Source organism: Empidonax traillii, unplaced genomic scaffold, assembly GCF_003031625.1.
Source record: "Empidonax traillii isolate 1590-97213 ecotype Southwest subspecies unplaced genomic scaffold, ASM303162v1 scaffold571:size529327, whole genome shotgun sequence".
Lineage (NCBI taxonomy): Eukaryota > Metazoa > Chordata > Aves > Passeriformes > Tyrannidae > Empidonax > Empidonax traillii.
In genome coordinates, this window is record NW_020955764.1 from 151,441 (window position 1) to 171,840 (window position 20,400).

Below are 20,400 nucleotides of genomic sequence, written 5' to 3' on the forward strand. Positions count from 1 at the left end.
CATCCAAACCAGCTTTGGGAGCAGTCCATGGTGCGTGTTGTCCCCAAAACTGTGTTACCCCAAACTCCAGCAAAGTAATTTTCTGCCTAATCCACAAACAAATTGGTGAGAGTTGTTAGACAAATAGCCAAGTGAGAGAGCTTGACACTTAGCCAGGTGTGTGCCTTTGCTCCTGCGAGTGTAGCTGTGGAATCATTCTTTGGTGTTTTCCAGATTCCTACTGCTCTTTTTCATGATGTTTGATTGTTGCAGACTGATTGTTGCAACCCAAATTTGGCAGCCCTTGTCAGATGCGTGTCAAACTAGAGCAGGGATAAAGGGGAGCGACCATAACGTTCAACAGCAGAGAAATTCTTGTTAAAAACATCATTAGCTTGTAAACAGCAGAGCCCTGCTGTGCCCTGGTGCTCAGGGATAAGGGAATGCAGCATGTCTGTCCCTCTGAGAGCAGATGAGAACGGGGCAGACAGGGAGAAAGCAGAAATTTGTGTTCTTCCTGGTCAGGAAAGCAGCCAAAGCGAATTTTGCAAAGTCTTTGTGCGTTGTTGCTGAGTGTACCCATAACAGCAGAACTTGTGATTTTGAGTTCACTGCTCTTTAGCTCTTTTCCTTTTTCACTTCTTCTTCTTCTTCTTCTTTTCTTTCCTTTTCTTGTTTTTTCCCTTCATTTTATTTCTTTAGATCTAACTGGCTAAAGCCGTGCTGTGGGAGACGAGCAGCTGTGTGGCAGGTATTTTTGCTCAGTGCAAGTCTCAACAGTTTCCTGGTAGCCTGTGTAGTATTGGTGGTGATTCTTCTGACTCTGGAACTCCTAATAGATATAAAGCTTCTCCAGTGTGAGTAGGAGGATTTTTTTTTCTTTTTCTTTTTTTTTTTTTTTTTTTTTTTTTTTTTTTTTTTTTTTTTTTTTTTTTTTTTTTTTTTTTTTTTTTTTTTTTTTTTTTTTTTTTTTTTTTTTTTTTTTTTTTTTTTTTTTTTTTTTTTTTTTTTTAATTTTGATAAAATAAAGGCTTAACTTGCTGGGAGGTTTTTGAAGGGGGGGAGGATGGTGGGGATTTTTTTTCCTGCCATTTAAATGATTACTAGGCTAGGTAAGAAATGTGTTTTTGTGGAACCCTGGTACAGTGAAGTCAGTCTCTTCCTTATTTTGCTGACCAAATTCAGTATAGGACAAATTTTCAAGGGATACAAGCAGAGTGTACATGCAGAGATTCACATGTGCTGTCCTGAGTGCTTGAAAAGGTCTGTGCTTTACAGACATGCTACATGTGCACAGAAAAAAATCTGTGCCTCATTAATCTCTGATGTTTATCACATGTAGATAGACAGAAGTGATGAACATAGCAGGGGATTTGATGCTACCTCTATTATTAACTTACTTCTGCTGAGGTGGATAGGAATCGAAATTACAGTTTTCTAGCTTGTAATGCACTGAAATGATAGAGATTTTCATTCTACTTTGCTGAGACACTGTGAGTCAAACAACAGCTTCAATGGAGTTTTGCTTTATCTGAGTTCACTCTACGCAGGTTCCACAGTGGAAAATTTTAATGCTTCTGTTTTGCTTCCTAATCCATCTTCTTTTTCCCCCTTCTGCTCTTTTCCTCCATTCCACCCCTTTTTTTCTTTTTTTTTTTTTTTCCTTTTTTTTTTCTTTTATGACACAAAGTTGACATGAACACAAATACCAGCTACGCTTTTCCCTCTGCTAAATGTTGAGGAGCAGCCTCTCACATCTCCATTCAATCTCAGGTGTGCTGAAATGGCAGTTGGGGTTCAGACAATCCCAGGAATGCAAGAATACGTAGCACAAAAGCTCCTGTGGCAACTTCAAACTGAGCAAAACAAATTTTTATTCTCCTTTTACCGTTGTGATTTGTCAATTGGTTGTGGTGGAGCAAAGATTTAGGTGTTGCTGTTGTATTAAGGTTACTTGAGGGGACTTTGTTGATAATTGCAGCCGTTTCATACACTCTGTGAGAGGAGCGAATGGCTGAGCTGTCACCCCACACTGTGGCTCACCATTGACACCTGTCTGTCCACGCTGCACACGCTGTTCTGACACGGCCACTCCGTTCCAGTCGTTATTTTCTGCAGTCTCTGGTCACTTCCCGTTTTGGATGAGGGAGCCCAGCATTTGGACAAGTCCTCTGCTTCCAAAAAAGTCAGGAGTGCTAATTAAGGGTGTAAGTCCTTAAGAAATGAATGAGGAAGAAGCTTTCACTGTTTATTGAGGTGTCACATCTTTCTGTTGATGTGGGGAATTGTCACTCCCTTGTAGAGCCAGAGAGATTCGAAATTGTTTTTGTTGATTTCTCGTAGAGTTTGAACAGTTTTGGACACTCTCCTCTGGAAGCTCCCATTTTCTTGCCATTTATTTTCTGAAGAAGTTTCCAAAGAAGGCTTTATTTTAGGAATCGTTCCTCCTCTGTGTGTCTGGTGCACGTGACACTCCTCAAAGCTCTGCAGCTTACACCTTGTGCACGAGCTGTCCCAGGTGACTTCCCTGTTCAGAGGTGGCCCCTGCCTGGGTGGATTTTCTCAGCACCTGAGAAAGGCCTCATTCCACTTGTGTTGCAACTTTACATTTTAACTGATGAATCATCCCATCAGGCCTTTTGTCTTTGCCTTGTTTGAATTACCTTCTACCTTGTTTTAAATCACAGAAAGGCTGTCTCGGTGGGGCTGAAGTATTGCAGTTATTGTGCCTTAGGAGGAATGGGTGTCGCTTTTGAAAAGCCATTAGCCCATAATTACGTTTTTCAAAAATGTAATTACAGTTTTAGAGGATTCCTTATCCTAATATAAAACCAACCAGTGCATTAGGGTATGTCACAGCACATCACTGCTGATTTTATTTGTAATAACAACAGCTAATCCACATTATAGACTGTAATCACTTAGGAAGCCTCCCTTTATTTAAAAAAAAAAATGCAGCAGAAGAAACCCTGGTGTTTTCTTTAGCTGTGACATTTTTAGAGCATCATTTCCCTCCGTAGTTTCAGTGCAGTCTTTGTTTGCACAGTGCACAAAGCTGCTGGTTTTGGAGATGGACACCACGTTTGCAAACTGGGGGTCACACCCATGGAAAGTACAGAGACCTTTTAGGGTATTTTATCACAAAGCATATTCATACCAGAATTGGAAATCCCAGAAAGCAGGGGACACATAATAAGGCTTATTTATTATAAGTCTCTGTCCTATAATCAGCTTTTTGAGGTGTCTGCCAGGAAACCACCGTCAGGAACAGCCAGGTGCTGATAGTAAAGGCTTCTGTAATGGTCACTTAGGGTTTGTCAGGATATATCCTTCATCCCTCCCCCCTGGATATACATTTTGAGGAGAAGTGAAAGTGAGGGAAAGGGGGGAGGAGGTGAACTGAGTTTGCCTGTGCATTTTATACTGATTTATTTGTTATCCTTCTTCATGACTAAAAAGCACCTGGATTTGCATTCGCTTCTCCCCCTGTAGCACCAGACAAGAAAAATGTGAAGCAAAGCGAAACTTTTTGGCTTTTAGGGATAAAAAAAAAGTTGGAAGTTCAACAAATGTGAGACTCTGTTCCAGATTAAAGTAAAAGCTGAGTAGTTTAGGTGCTTTGCCTCAAACTGAATCCCACAGAGCAGGGATGGGCACCTCTTGAAGCCCCTTCTGTGTTTTTTTTTTTAAAGGGAGTGTTTTGGAAGAGGCAAATATTCAGTGTATGGGCTGCTGACTCAACTCCTGTACAAAAGCTGCTTGTTTGGAAGGCTTTTTCAAGTTTACCGTTTTCCTGGCAATTTAATTGCTCCCTGTCTGGCAGGGCATACAGCACAGCTAGTGCTCAGTTAGTGAGGCAGCAGAAATGGCTTTTCTCCCCAAATTCTGGTTGCTCTATCTTTCTTTTCCACTGGGGGGCAGCTGGAGCCTTGTAGGTCAATCGACACTGCTGGAAAAAACAGCATCCAAGTGATTTTCCTTTTCTGGTTCTGTAGGCTGCCTTGATAAAGTTAAATATATTATATTTTGCCCATTTATTTCATCAGGTAGTTGCTGTGCTGCACCACAGCAAACGCTCTCCCATCAAGAACCAGAAGAGCGAGTTCCAGTGGCAGCCCATACTCACAGTTTTATTTGTATCCTGATTTCTTCCTACATCCCTCTCCTCTGCTTCCCATTTGAATCGATTCTGATTGAGAAATAAAATGCTTTGTTTGGTGTGCCCCCTGTACGTTGTTGGGACACACAACCTGGCACCTCTGTGCACGCAGCCATCGACCGCCTGACACTGGGCTGTTAGACGGTCACTCTTTGGCACTGCAGAGCACACAGGCTGGGTTTGTCTGAGCTGTGGAAATGGCAGGCTCACAAATACCCTGAAATAAGGAGAGGATGTTTTCTCTTTCATTCCCTTATTCCAAACTTGAGAGCGGGAGTTGCCAGCAGTTCAGACGCTGGACCCTGGCAGCTTTCTGTTGGCATGAAATGTATTTGGAGCCCATTCTGAGCAGTAGTTTGTAAGCACCTGTTCCAGACAAAGACTGATCATCTGAGCTGAATTGTCAAAGACGAGGAGTGATGTGGGGATGGTAGAGCGTTCTGTTTCCTTACTGAATCCTAACTCTGGATTTTTAGGTGTGTGGGATTTAGTCACACATCCCGAGCTAAAGCAGCGCACGGGGGTGAGAGCATGGAGAGGTGACAGAGCATCCAAGACCTGAGTATGTCATTGCTTACCAGCAGAGTTACCTGTAAATGCTCCAGTGAAGAGCTGCTGCAGCTGCCAACGAGCTGCCTGAATTAGGGTGAGCAGCTGGCAGGGCTGGAGTTCCATTCCCATTGCATCCCATCCTCCCTCTGGTACTTCCATTACAAATTTAAGAAAGCAAACTTAACCATGTGTAAGTTGTGGCATTTCTAATTCTATTAAACCTACGTTGCACTTTGCTACTATAATGACCCTTCCTTGTATTATGTTAATTGCAGTTTCAAGTGCTTCACAGTTTGCAGGAGTAATTCACTGGATCAGCCTAGTCATCCTCTCTGTTTTCTTTTCAGAGGTATGTATAACCAAAGTCTTTCACCACATAACAGAACTTCAAAGTATTTTTATGTTGTCACTGGAATTAGCAAGAGTTTTAGCGGTAGTTTGACTGTAAATAAATGTAGCATGGTGTATTTTAAGGAAAAAAAAAAAATTACTGTTGGTGCTCCTACTCACCAAACTAAAAAATGCAGCGTAGATTAGCACTGTTTGTCACTTGCCTAGAATTGGGAAGGAAATGTGGAAGATACTGTCTTACAAATTACAATTGGAAAGCTGCAGAAAGAAATCATTATCTCAGAATCACTACAGGCACTGGACAGGACCAGGTTCATCCATTTGTGATCAGCGTAGCATTAAAACAAGTTCTTCAAGAATAAAGATCCTTGGGATTTTTTTACAAACAGATCTGTTTTGAGAATGGCATTATCTCCTCTCACGATCTGTCTAGGTAGTTTAGATGTTCCAGGTTGCTGCATATAGACCCAGTAAGAGAATGAAACAAATGGTGAATTTCTTGGCCAAAATGTCTGTGAATGTATGTGTTGGAAAAGGCTGTAGTCATGATGGAACAAATGACCAAACTGGGATGATCTGTTAGAGTTTTCAACTTTATTCCAAAAAGAAGTCATTGGTATTGAGACTTTTAGACTGCTCCTGAAATACTCCAAAATGCTTTTATGGCTATTTTTCAGGTCATCGTATGTTACTTGTCACAAAAACAAGTTTTATGTCTGTTAAGTTGGAAGACAGCTTGGACTTAAATATTTTTAAATATTTTTTCTAGTTCCATAGGAGAAAATATTATAATTCAGACAGATATTAAAGTCTTCATTGTATGGTAAATTTATATGAAGATTACAAAAGAAAACCCCCAAAAATATGATATCTGTGATATCTGCAAATGATTTGTTGGATCACTTGTGTTGAATTCATACATTGCTTATTTCCACGGTGCTCCTAATGAAATACATTTATTTACATATATCCTTGCATTTCTACCCAGGGTTGTTTTTTTTTTTTTTAGCTGGTGTTGTCAGTGGGTGCTTTCTGAAAGGACTGTTTGATAGCAGGCAGGGGTCTCTGCTCTTCATCTGAGCCTTCTGGTGCTGCGGTTGCACAAATAGGTGCCATTACTGTCCCCACCCTTCGATGGTGATCGTGGGTTGTAGGTTCCATGTAAACTGTCTGAAAATAATCTCTAAACAATTACAGTTTTCTGCAGTTTTTCCACTGTGAGTTGCCCATCCTAATTCCCAGAGACTCAGGTTTGTTAGGTGGTGTCCATTCCCTGCAAAGAAATACTTCCCTCTCTCCCCCAGAATTAGCACCCTGGAGCTCCCTGTAATCCTGAGCTTTTCCAATGGGTTCAGCTTGTAACTGCTGCCAGAGCAGGGCTGCACAACCACACTCACCTGCTTTCCTTTGCTTTCTGGAGCTGCTTTCACCAAAAGCTTCTCCTGGGATCCTCAATTCCCTTGCCCTGCAGTCTCAAGTTCTGTTTTCGTTCGCTCGCACCACCAACCACTCTGCTCCCGAGTCCCTTCCAGAGCTCAGCTGTTGCTTGCCTGTTTGTGGCAGTGTGGGCAGATCCTCAAGGCCTGGATTAGTTGTTTCAGTTCTGCTGAGACAGAGTACCCTTCCAAGTGGATGAAGTGGTTCCAAAGTATTTTACAGGAAAACAGTAACAGAGATACTTGACAGAGCCAAAACAGGTTCCCTGACTCACCATCCTCACTTTGGATCTGGGTTGGCTTTTCTCCTCTCTCCATTAGGTGTTTGGAACTGCTTTGCCTACTTGCTGTTCTCACTTATTATAAACCTCTTATCACTCACTTCATTATCTGTTTCTGTCTTCCAAAGTATCTTCCTTCACCTATTTGATTATGGTTTGAATTTAGACCGAATTAAAAGGAGGCCACAAGGCAGCCATTGAGGTGAACAGAGGAGGGTGGATTTTTGGAGATGGGTTCATTTTGTGGCTCAGAGTCCTGGGTTAAAACAACAGAGGTGGCTCCACTGGCAACTGGATGTGCTTCAGAGACCACCAGTCTGGAAGGTAGCTCAGATGTACCTTTCCTACTGGGTTTGCTGGGGTTGGCCTTGTGCCAGGTTGGTTTAAGAAATACCACATCTGTTGATGTTGAATTGTGTCTCAGGAGAGGGAAAACAGAGGTTTAATTTTCTGTCATCCAAATAAAAAAAACTTTTTTTTTTTCCCCAAGAGGTTACAAAATACTGCAAAAAATGGAAGTCACCTTTTTCCCCCCATCCACCTTATTTTTATTTGCTTCCTTAGTCCCTGCAGTGGATTTTTTTTCTCTCTGATTCCCCTAGCAAAGTCAGCTGCCTTTGGGATCATTTTTTGAGAAGATCACGTGTTACAGTGAGGTTTTGCAGTCTGTGACTGTTCATGCCAGGATGATTTTCCAGAGATGAGCAAGTTGAATTAGTTTGCCTGGATATTACAGGCAACTGCTGGGGATTGGTTAGTCCTTCAGTCAGTGTTTTTTTTTCCTCAAAGGGAGGATTCAGGGTTCCTGGTGTTCAGAAAAGGTTATTTCTGTAGCAAGTACCATGTCCTAAGTTTGGATGTTTATTGTTTATTCTGTGCTTTAGTTCCCATTAGCTGGAAGTGTGGGTACACAGTTCTTCAGAGAACAAACAATACAAAGTTGTAAAAGACTTGTTAAAACCCAGCAAACTTTCAGCACAAAATCTGAGTGTTTTGGAAGAATGAGACTGGTTGAAGGTGGTGCTCTCAAAGTATTGCAAGTAATTGCATTCCAATCGTGCTGGAGTTAAACAGGCCCTGCCTTTCTGCTTGGTTAAAATGAAGGGCATAAACATGCCAACAGCTGGCAAATGCCACCAGAACAGCTGCCAAAAAAAATGGAGTAGCTACTTTCACAGCATCTTCCTGCTCTCCCTATGCTTGTGTTACAGCCACAAGCCTTAAAGGCACTCTGGTAATTTTATTTTCCCTGTCACTGTCTGGGACTTCCCAGCATTAAAATATCCTTATTCAAGTGAAGTGCACATCAGCTCTGTTTGCTTTCTTCCGAGTATTTGAACAGGATTTACTGGTGGTGATGATTGTGTATGTTTGTCTCTGTTTACATACATCACTATGATTTGTCTGTGCACCAAATGTTACCCAGATGTTAAGACAGAAGAGAAGAGAAAGACACTGGGGGGGAAATCCCAGTATCAACAGCGAGGGCAAATTCAGCCTTGGTAATAGTTGGCTGAGAAAAGGAAGATGGGGAATGTCCCAGTCTTTTGGTAAGTGGATTGGAGTCTGCTTGTGTTTTAATAGTCTTATCCCATCGCCACAAGTCCGTGATTCTGTAGCTGTTGTTGAGTTCTGCTTTTCCACTCGGATTGGTGAGACTGTTCACGTGCAAGAGTCGAGTTCCTTGGTATCAGCTGTTTGCATTGCTGTGTCTGTGCTTCAGTCAGCCAAGCACTCAGGCATTCTGCTTTGCTTTCAGCAACTTGAGCGTTTCCCTGGGTGTAACCAAGTCTTGATGTGCTCATAATAAAGTTAGGCCAGCACAGAATCACGGCTTTTGTCCTGCGTCTGTGTCCAACAAACCAGTTCTCAAATGGAGGAAAGTCTGCGGTCTCAGCTGATAAACAGTCTGTTTCGTTAGCTGTGGCTCACAGGTGCATTTTAGATTTTTTAGTTTTAGGAGGAAAAAACTCCAAAGCTTTCTGTATGATAAAAGGAAGTGTTTGTAGCATCCCAACACTTTGCTGCTTGATAACAGCAACCCTTGAAAGGAGTAAAGCTGCTGAAGGAAGGCCCTGCTGGGAGGGTTCTGTTAAAAAGGAAAAACATTCCAAATGACAGAACTAAGTCAATAATGTGGTTCCCGGTAGAGAAAACAATTATGTTACTTTTGTTACACTTTTTTGTGAGCTTCAAAGAGCTGAGCAGAAAGATAATAATCTTCTGTTAATTCTGTATAATTCTTCTGTAAACTGTGGCTTCTCTTCTGGATGTTTACTTTTCTTCCATGCACACACAACTTTTCTCAGGGTGCATAAATGCACTACACTGCTGGTTGTGTATGTTTTGGTTTTTAAATGGATTGATTAGTGGGGGCTAGGAACAAAGATAGAGATTTTATATATTAATGTAATTTATAAAGGTAAGTGTAAGCTTCCTTCTTTGCTAGTGTGTAAAAAAATAAATAAATATTTAGTATACTGGGAAATTTCTTTCCCAACCACTTCTCTTGCTTCTCAAAAAAATAGTTAGTGGGGAAAGTGGTTCTGTAGAATTCCAGGAATCTAGCTAGACATCTGGCTAGTCTGCCCATTTCATTTCCAAGGGTGTACCTGACTTAAGGCGTGCTCTATCAGTGCTTCATCTGTGCTTTCATCTCCTGATAGTGGCAGTGCAGCACCTCCTACACCACATGTTTCAGGGATGGGTGTCAGTGCTGGTGTGACTGTGCCCTGAGGGAACTTGTGTTGCAAGGCCAGTTCTCTGCCCAGCCTGCATCTGTGGTGGTGTGTTGAGCCTCTGGGAAGCCACTTCTGTTCCTGAAAATACATCTGTACTAAACTGTCAGTTGAAAACTCACTGGGTTTTTTTTTCATATTGGAAGAATGAACGTTTTGGGGGAACAAAAGAACAACGAGAACTGCAGTGTTTGTGCAAAGGTGAATTTGGGTACTGCCTGATATCCTAGTGGCGTTAGTGAGGGAGAACAGACTGGGATCGTGTCTGTTGGTGCCACCGAGCCTTGGCACTGGATTCTTTGTGTGTGGTAGAGCCCCAGCAGCTGCAGAGTACAGGGCACAGGGAATGGTTTGTGCTGGCTGATGGCGAGGTGAGGTCAGCAGGTCCACGTTTCATTTCAGAGCCCTGATTGAAGACAAGCTGTGTGAGGAGGGTGCCAGTGCCCTGCAAACAGAAACACTCTGTTGGTTTGAATGTGCCAGCGCGTCCCCCTGGGCTCTGGTGGCCTGGGGGCAGGGTGTGCTGGGACAGCCAGTGCAGTGGCTCAGGACAGGCACACCAGGAGGTGGCAGAAGAAGATTCTTTTAAGTTCTGGATGAGCTAAGGCCTCTGTGGAGTGACCCAAATAAGGGGAGGTTATAAATTACAGATTGGGTACAAGGTGTTCTGGGAAAGCTTTCAATAAATATTTGGTCTTATGAGATATATCCAAAAGGCAGAAGTTTAACCTGTAGAGTCTCTGGAACCTCTGTAACAGATAGATTAGTTTTGTGGCAGTGGAAGGGACATCCTTTCCACCCTTCTCCATCCTGTCTCTCTCTCGTACAATCACTACCCCATCTCAAAATGCAGAGTTGCTCTCCTTTGCCAGACCCTGCTGGACCAGCTTCTCCTCCTGCGCTGCCTCCTTGTGATTTCCTCACTCCACAGGTGAATTTGACACAGTCACTCACTGAGAAGTAAATTGTGTATTAACTGTGCAAGCAGAAAAGTACTTTAAAATTACCTAAAGTACCGTGCAGTCAGCTGAGAAATGCAGCTAGCTCATGCAGATTGTGGGAATTCACACGGCTGGCTCAGCAAAGGACTTGGCCAAGTTTCCCTGCAAAACTAGGGAGAAAACCTGCAGCATCTCACAGTTCAGCACAGCTTCACTGCAGGCAGTCAATGGCAGGCAAACAGCTGTGTCACCAAGAGACGCTGTCAATTCTGAAATGGCAGGGTTTAGAATTTTACCCGGGTTTACTCCAGCTTAAAGAAGTTAATGGAACTGTTCAGTCATTTACCTCTTATTAGTGCACTGGACAGACTTTTATGTCATAATTTAGCTTTTAGCAAAAACCAAGAAATGCATTTCTGATACAACTAAAAAATGTGTGTGTTGAGGACTTTCTAATTAAAAGATTCTCCGTCCAAAAATGTTAAAGCCTTCTTTTTCAAGTACAAAAAACCCAAGCTGGCCGTGGCCTTTAACAGAAAAGTGCTCACATTGATACTTAATGGGTTTTTTTTTTCAAATCTATGTGTTCAAAAATGCAGAATGCCTGTAGTGCAATGCAAAACTATGTGTGTGCATTTGCTACAGTGCTGAAAAATGCCTGCACATCAGTAGGAAACAGCAGTGCTGCCTCATTTTTTTCCCTGTTTCTCGTAGATTCTTGTGCCTGCACATGATAGTCTTGAGTAACTTTTGTTTTGTCTGTGATGGATGTTACAGTTGCAATTCTCTTTTAATTCACACGCTTTTTTCAGTTTGGTCCTTGTACGGTGTGCAGGAAGTTTCCTGGATTATTAATTTCTGTCTCTGTTTTTTTTTTTTTTTCCACATTCTGCTACAGGTTCTCATTTTTTTTAAGTTCTGTACAGAGACAGTATAGAAACAAATGCAATATATTTATTTGTTCGAAACACATTTTTGATTGCTTTTGCAAAAAAACCCACTAAAATGCTGTCTATAAGCAATACCAATGTTTTCATTGCAGTCGAGGTATTTATTTATTATACACTGCACCCTTACACTGCCCTTCCTGCAGTGTTTCTGCTCTAGCTGAGAGCCCAGGCGCTAATCAGCAAGGCATGTGTTGGGAGAGGTAGCACCAACAACCAGTCCTGCATTAAATGTCTGCCAAGCAGACTTCCAGTCACTGCTGACGTGTGCTGACTCACAGCAGCAGACTGAAAATGAAAATATTGGTGCCAGCTTCCAGCCCTCGGAGCTGCTCAGACTCAGCAGTGTGACAGTAGCACGGTCTGATTTAAACGCTGCAGTGAGGAATTAAAAAGGCAGAAAGGAAAATCCGATTTTGTGTTCCCTCAGCAGTCCCATATTAAATCATATTTAGGGTTGTGAGTTGGTGTTTCTGTTTCCTTTGTGCAGATGTGCCTCATTTCAGTGAAAATCCCTTTGTGCACACCTGTCCAAAGGAAGAAGGATTTCCACCCTCAGTTTCTTTGAAGGTATTACAACTGTTCAGCCATCCTGAACAGTGAGTTGCTCACTGACCTAGCACTTCATAAACACTGCCTGAGCCTGGCAGGGATCGAGCCAGAATTCCCTGTGCCCTCAGCAGGTAGCTGTAGGAAGGGTGGCATCCCAAGCTTTATAAAGGCTCTGCTTTTCCTCATGTGTCTCCTTGGGGCTGCCTTGCTGTGGTGGGTCCCTGGTTAACTAATAGAGGTAAAGTTACAGGCTCGTGGGTAACTTGAACTTGAGTATTTTTTGCTTTGCAAGTAAAATATTGTTTTTAGGAGGCAGTTCTTGCTGTCTACATGGAGTCTCATAATTTTTTGTAGAGGAGAGCTGCATTTTTTCTTCTGGCTGGTGACTCTGTTTCTCAGCCAGACTTGACCAGTGCTTTTGCATACACCATTTCTGATTAAGTGTTGCCTGGTTCATTTTCGTGCTCGCTGATGGTAGGAGGCTCTGGAAGCGCCACAGTGATGCCTCCATCTGCAAACCAGGATTAAGTGCTGTTACACAGGTTGGGAGTGCCGAGAGAGAACTCAGCACAGCCATCCCAGGCCAAATGAGGCAACTGGGCTCGTGGGGTTCGGCAAAACCGCTCATCAGAACGGCACTGAAAAATTCAGTGTTGTTCTGCTATTAGTTAGCGCTGGTATATTTGGCATAAAGTCAGAGTTGCTTGGGATTTGTGTTTGTAAAGAAGAGGAGATACATGTATTCATCAGAGTCACTTTTTTTCTGCACAGTTCTTGCCATGGTTACCCCTCAAACATAGGCCCCTTACGCTGTTCTTTAAGGGAGAAGGTGGCATTTTGGTGGGAGAAGGTAGCATTTGGGTGTCTTTGCAAGGCTCACATCTGCAGGGGGACTCATCCTGTCTGTCGTGCCTGTCGAAATCTGACCTTGCTGTTGGCAGAAAACATCCCCTACCAGTTATGCTTTAATGTGAGTTCAATTTCAATCATAAGTTGGCTGATTGATTTTTTTCCTTCATTGCGCCTTCTGAAAGCCAGGTTAAAAATAAGGAAAGGTGCCATTGGATTTTTTTTAATGGGAATTCACCATTGGTTCATTCTGTGTTCTTTCTTTATTCCTGTTTTCTGGCTATTGAGGCTACTTAGAGCTGTTTTGCTTCATAGGGGAGGATCACAGAGATACTTTTCTCCCTTATTTGATGACTTTCTGGGATCTTACAATAAGACAACTGCCCTGTACTCCAGATAAGAGCATCTGCTCTTCAGACTGATGACATGTCAGTGTCTTTAGGCATCAGGAGAGGACAGTGTCTCTTCTATTAGAAAATAAGTAATCACTGGCCTATCAAAGATGGCCAGAAAAGAGAATCTTTCCCCATTCTAACTGAGGAGGCCCCACGGTTGATCTTATGTAGGCTTGGGTCAGGGGGGTGGGGTGGGGAGGGCTGGTAAATTAAATCACACAAATCTGAAAGCAAATTTTTAGGAGGATGGGAAAGATTGATGAACTTTTGAACTTGGAGCTTGTTCGTGGAGGTTTCACTGAGACAATGTAGTGGTTGGAAAACCACGCCTGCTTTTATGAATTTAGCTATTTCTAGAGCCTCATTATTATTAATAAGAAATGCATAATGCTTAAAATAAGACAAAAAATGATTCCCTAAATAGATAAAGGGCTTAAATGTTTATCTAAAATTACTATAACATTCATCATCTTTTTTTCCCCCTAATCTGTTTTACTAGACTATTTTGAGGATTGTGGTCCTTGGCATATGGGATTACATTGAAAACAAAATAGAGGTAAGAACTCTCACTCTTGCTCCTGTTTTCCAGGCAGACCCAGTAAAGACTATGAAGAACTGCTTTGGGTGGCTTTGTTATTAACCTGATGCAATACAGCATCTTTTAGGCAGATAAATACCCACATTCACCTTATTATATCCGAGTATCCCTAGTTTGCGTGTTGGAGTCCCTTTTTCTGTGGCAGACTTGGGGAGAGTGCGATACTTGAAAATATTTTAGGAATATTTGTGTGTATTTATTTTGTTGCTGAGCTCTGCTGGTCTGGTGATGCTGCTACCCTGGGAGAATGAGCAGTAGGAGTAAAAATTGTCACGTGAGTTGTGTATCCCCGTTCCCGTAATCAAGTTGAAATTAGAACTGGTTGAAAAATTGTGTGTGGTTTTCTGATAGAAAGTACTGGTTTGGCAACCCCCCCCCCCCCATTTTTATTGTGAAATTTCTTTTAATTAAATTGAATTATGATAATTTTTATTTATTAAATTGAATTATGTAATTTGTACCTCAAATTAAAAATTAGGTAGAATGTGCACAGACAGATAAGGAAGTGCATGTGTTGTAAGTAGCACATAATCCTGATCTTGAGCACAAATCTGAAGATCAGGAGAATTAAAACCTCCTCCTTGATACTGTCTGATAAACTAATACTGAACAGGATGTACCAGAAGAAAATCTGGGTGTTCCTGGAGCTTAAGCAAGTCTAGAGGCTTGCACATTTTTGTAATAAAGTTGTAAACCCTTTGTTTTGCTAAAGAACTGAAGTGAAATTTAGTTTGTTGATTCAGAGACTCTTATTATTAAGGCTAAATGCAGCAGTTTCTGATAATTCATTTTGATAATTTGGAATAGAGTGATACTCTTTACTGCCCATCAAGTGGCAGCAGTAAGGAGTGTTTCTTTTCAATACACTGAATTGTTATGCACAGTTCCAAATACGTAATTCTTATAAAAATCTCTGTCGTGCCTCCTTATGCAAAGCATTAATCAGTGGTCTTTGGCAGCAGGGAAGGGTTCTCAGTAGGAATGGGAACATGGTATTCTGTCCTACCCTGCTAGGCCAGTGTGGGCCAGACACAACTCTATTGCCAGTTTGCTCTGAAATGTATTTACTAGCTCATTTCTGTCTAATGCTTTGCACAATTGCTTTTTCTGATCTAATCCCAGTGTAGCCAACGTCATATAAATCATTCTGAATGCTCCCAGTTGTCAGAACCCTTGAAAACCTCGCTGCCCCATAAAAGTGAGAGCAGGCAGTCTTTCTGTCTAGATGCACACGTGTTGTGTAGTCAGGACGTGGCCGAGAGCCATCAAGTCTCTTTGCTCCATCTTTTTCTACTTGTCTTGTTGATCTCTTCATTTAGACAGTGAGATCTATGGACAGGGACCACATCCTTAAATTTATTTTTTTTTTTGGATGACATTATGCCAAGTAACAGATAATAAATACCAGTGATGATAAAACTCTTTGGCTGTAATAGCATTTAGGCTACCACTTCTCCTCGGGGATCTTGGCCAGTATTTCCAAATACCTTTCTCTCCCCTTGCCCTGCTACAACAGTTTCTCTCTCCTCACCTCGTAAAAAGCACTGAGGAATTCTGTTGTGCTACCTAAGCAGGATGCAGCCTGTCTGTGTCTTGGCCACCTCTCACATCCCTTCCAAATATGTACCATAATTACATTTCTTTTGGGCAAAGAGCGAGTCCTTCAAGATTCTGAGGAGGAATGGCAGGGATACCATTCTAAGGAAAGGTGTGGAAAAAAAGTGATGATTTCTCTCTAGGTGTTTGATGGTGCTGTCATAATCTTGTCCTTGGCACCAATGGTGGCCTCAACGGTGGCCAATGGCCCCAGCAGCCCCTGGGATGCTATCAGCCTAATTATCACCCTGCGGATATGGAGAGTGAAGAGGATCATTGACGGTGAGTGGTGACTCAGTTGGTGACTCCAGGCATTACAAGCGATTTTAAAAATACAGCAAGATTTTTTGCCACCGCTGTTTCTGTCATTCTCTCCTCTCTTACATTTTACTAGCACTGAACAGAAGAGAGTCACGATTCCCATGAAGGAGAGCAGGTCCCAAGATCATTCCTGTATCTCCTGCTCCCTGGGAGCCTTTATAATCCAGGGGTTTGTTTTGCTGTTAGGCATCATCCCATCCCCTGTCCCGTAAACCAAATGCCCTGACCTGCTTCGTTCCCTTTGCCACCAGATGCCAAGTTGTTAGTTTGGATTTAAACGCCCAGAAAACTCTCTATTCAGAGTTGAGGCCAGGTCGTAGCCCTCTGATTGAAGCATACAAGAAAAGTTTGGGGTCTTTTGTAGTTTGAGAAAACATCAAGGACTGCAGTATGTATCGAACAGTTTTTCTGTTCAGTCTGAGTTTGCCATAGTTAAGACAGGAGCAAAATTTCTAGAGGCATTCAGAAGACCTATTGAAAACTGGTCTGTAGCTTGCAAAGCAATAGAAGATAAATGCCTTTTTTGTTTTTTTAAAACTACCCTTCTTAGTCTGGTGTTTCCATTAAGGATTTATTTCTTACCGCAAAGTCTAGGAATTAAATGCTTAGGGCTCTGGAATAGTTCTTTTCCTGAGGGAGCCGTGCTGTTCAGGTTTAGAGCGGATGGGTCTTGACTCTAAAGAGAAAATCCTCCTACCCAGCAATTCAGGAAATCTGTGGTAAACACTGGGAAAGATCTGTGTTGGTGCCACAGAAGCTGGGAAGAGCACCCAGCATCTATTTCAGCTCATCAAGGCAGAGGGAGATCTGACTAAACAAGATCTAGACCCCGCATTTCCCATGGTGGAAATCCTTCCCTGGAAAAGGAATACCCTCGTGTTGTTTCCATTAGAAATACTCTAGTTCTCTGGAAGGGAGAAGGGTGATGTTCTTTGGCCTGTAAAGGTTTTCTCTCTGATTAAAAAACCAAATCACAGCTGGGTTGCTTCAAGTGTTGTTTGTGTTTTCCAGCGTATGTCCTTCCAGTGAAAGTGGAGATGGAGATGATGATTCAGCAATACGAGAAGGCAAAGGTTATTCAAGATGAGCAGCTGGAAAGACTAACCCAGATCTGCCAAGAACAAGGGGTAAAGTTCGGTTATGTCTTTATTTACGCACGGCTTGTCAAGGCAAATCAAACAGTTCATGTACTGCTGGTTTTGAGAAGCACCACTGGGACTTGTGTTGTAGGGTGACAGGTCTCGGTGCTGAGGAGGCATTGGCTGCAGCCAGGATGTTGTCAGCGTGCTGTTTGTCAAACAGCTCTGCTGCTGGGCTTGTGTTCCTTAAGGTGAGGAAAACAAATGTGAGGAGCAAAAATGAACGGTTCCAGTGTGTAATTTATTGAGTGAGTCCAACTGGCTTGACACAGTACTGAGAACATGCAAAAGGCACTGCCACTGGTGGAGACTGCAGCTGCATTAAGGCTGTATTCCTGGGAAAAGCATATGCAGTTAAAAACTAATGAATCTCCCTGTTTTAAATGCAGAAGGCAGCTTCCCTGTAGGTCAGGCAGAGACTCTTGGCAAGCTCAAAATGTTGCAAGAGAAGCTTCTAGTTCCTGGAAGCAAGTCAAGATTTAAGATTCTTCCCAGACCCCCAAATGTTCAGTGATTCAGTTACGAGGTAAGGAAAGGTGAAGCTTAAAATAACTCAAATGAATATATTTACATGAAAAAGGTGTAAAGCCATCGTTTGGGCAGTGAGCCAGGAGCTGTTGCAGTTTGTCTCATGCAAATGAGTGCTTGACTAACTTGTGTTAAAGTAGGAGCCAGGGAGGGATGTGGAGGCTCAGCGTTCAGGTGACCATCAAACCACAACACAACGAGCCCCCAGGTGATTTACTTCTTGTTTCAGTTGTAACTGCGGGATAGATGTCCAAATAAATCCTGGAGATTTCTAGCTTCAACTCCCACTCCTGGCTTGTGGTAGGGGTGCCTTTCAAATATGAAATGGGGAGACCTGTAAGTCTGAACGGCTCAGTCAGTCAAAAAGTTGAAGGGTCTGTGCAGACAGGAGAAGCATCTTGTCCCAGAACGGACCCAACTGCCCAAAAAGGGGCATCATCTGAAGCAGAGATTAAAGTGCCCATCTTTTACAGAGGAACCCTAAAGTTCTTGTCAAACCATCAATCAGTATTCAGGTCCCCAACTGTCTCTTTAGATTTAGTTCGAGGTCTGGATCTCAGCCTTGGACTCTGCAATGAACTCTTGGTGTGGTGCTGAGTTGCCCTGTCTGTGTAACCAGTTAGGAAGACTGGTTGACACTGTATCATTTTTGAGTCTCTCACATTAAGCATAACAAATTTCTAAACCTTAGGCTTGACTAAATTGCCAAAAATTAGTTACTTCCAGCTATGTAAGCATCTTCAGTGGCAAAACTGCAGTTCTCTTGGTAACAAATGTCTGGGCAGAGCAGCCCTAATCCGAGCTCTGATGGTTACAACAACCTGTACATTAAACACAAAGAAATACTGCAGTGGGAGAGGAGTAAATCTGAGAAAACAGGGCAGGTTCTCTTGTAGCTTTCAAGTGTCATCAGCTATGGAAAAATATGCTGTATAGAAAAATGACAGCACTAATCCTTCTTCCTGGCCTGACTTGCTGCCAAACAAATGCCTGAGCTGTGTAATATCAGGTAAATGTACTGATTAGCTACAGTTAGCAGCAGTAGACACTGACACAGGTCCTGCATCCTCTATTTGTAAATCATTAGCTCCATAATTCAGTCAAGAACAGGTTGTCAGCATTATAATATTCCCATTAATATTGTGTACAGCATCTGATGGGAGAAATGGCTCCTAATGGTATTTAATGTCCAGAATTCTGCCAGGTTTTTGCTTTCTCGTTTGATCATCTTTCCTGACCTTTTTAAAGGAGTGCTTGTTCGTGGAAAAAGCGGGAAAGATGCAACCTCCCCTCGTCTTTTTGAATTCCCTTTCTTTTGTCAGTTGTATATTTTGACCAGTGACAGGGTATCACAACTATAAGTACATTTCCATTCCTGACTGACACTGGAGATGTACTTTTGCAAATGTGAAAACTCTTTCCAGATGTGGATTTTTGGCTGGCCGTACATCTGAAAACCAGAATATCTTTTATAAATTACAGTTGCACGGACCACCACTTTGTTCTCTGTAGTACCCCACTGCAACTGTTTCAATAGTTTGCTGTTTTATTTGTTCTCCATTGGCCAAAAAAGAGGTCGTTAAACAGGAGTGGAGCATGAGGGCAGTCAAGGCAAAAAATACTGAAAAGCTGTACAGGAGATCACAAAATATGGGAAACATTAACAACCACAGTAAGAAGGATTGTCTACAAATGGGTAAAGGTAAAAGGAAAAGAGGTCTCACTGCAGTCACTATCAAAAATTATGCATGGAGTATATGGTTTTGTTTTATCAGAGTAACTTAAATTGCAAAGCAAAGTTCCAAAGTTTCACTAACTACAAATCCCAGTCAGGGAAGATTATTTTTTTCCTCTGGAATCACCTGTAAAGGAATTTAATTTCTGGTAATAGATCTACTTACTTGATCTTTTCTGCTTAACTTTCATAAGAGTAATTCATGTGAGTCCAGTCCAGCCAAAACTCTCTGTTCAGCCTTATCACAAGAGCTCCTTTTCTGTCGACTCCTATAGAATTGGGTTTTTCATCATTCTTAAAGCTGCAACAACTATGGAAGCTGTAATTTCTTTTTTTATCTTGGAATATAATTTGTACAACAGCTGCTAGTTTAATGACAGGGCTGTTTAGCTGGTAAAATTACCTATCGGAGAAATAACTTATGCTATCCTTTTGCAATAATTTTAATTTATTTCTAACTACCAGTCATTTTCTTGGTGGATGGAAGGCAGCCAAGGTCATCCCGTGTTTCATTCTGCCCGTAAATCATTAGTTTGCAACTGTCTCCTGATTTTTATTGTTACCAACAATGGCTAAACTAATGGAAATAAACATTGGATTGTATCCCAGTGGCAGATGAGTTTTAGGGCAGGGCATTCTGTACAGACAGCACTAATAGAATTGAGCAAAGTTATTGCTCCTGCATTAGACACAAGTAAGCTTCTGGCTAAAATGTTCATTGATCTCTCTGAAACTATGTCAATCATACTCTGTTGCTGGACCATTAAAGGGAAGTACTGTATGATTCACTGCTAAGTCCCTTTCTGACTCTTCCATGCGTGCTGTGAAATATCTGATAGGATGGGTGGCACACTTTATAAAACCAGATATGTAAACTGAGATATTATCTGGAGCTCTGGGTAGGTCTGTCAATTTACCTGCTTAGAAATAATCACTAATGGATTATTGGAGTGAGGAAGTGCACAGGAACGCCCATCATTCTTTCTGGTTTGTTTCCTGACAAAATATTGCCAGATTTGTACTACAAAATGACATGTAGCAGGTTTTGAAAATGGTATGTTGGATTTACCATTGATGAACTTCCTCTTCATGTCTGACAGTCTGGTTATTCATTCTTCTATGAGACGGCCTTGGAGATGATACTCAGAATTTGAGAGGACAATCTTTTGTCAGCCTGAGCTAAATGGACTGGCTCTTAGCAGGGTGCTGGACTAGATGACCCTCACGGGTCCATTTCAGCTGTGATTCTGTGAAGTTTTCAAATATATTTTTTTCCATTGCAAAGTATGTTGGAACTTACAGA

At 42.0% G+C, this 20,400-nt stretch overlaps 1 protein-coding gene across 1 annotated transcript in view; it reads left to right on the plus strand.

The window, feature by feature from the left end:
- Positions 1-20,400, plus strand: part of TMEM266 (transmembrane protein 266) — a 55,530-nt gene that overhangs the window by 14,761 nt on the left and 20,369 nt on the right. The window contains exons 5-9 of the mRNA XM_027897969.1: positions 682-836; positions 4,966-5,039; positions 13,680-13,736; positions 15,518-15,656; positions 16,707-16,822. Of these exons, the coding sequence (XP_027753770.1) occupies positions 682-836; positions 4,966-5,039; positions 13,680-13,736; positions 15,518-15,656; positions 16,707-16,822 (541 nt within the window). The remainder of the gene's footprint in view (positions 1-681; positions 837-4,965; positions 5,040-13,679; positions 13,737-15,517; positions 15,657-16,706; positions 16,823-20,400) is intronic.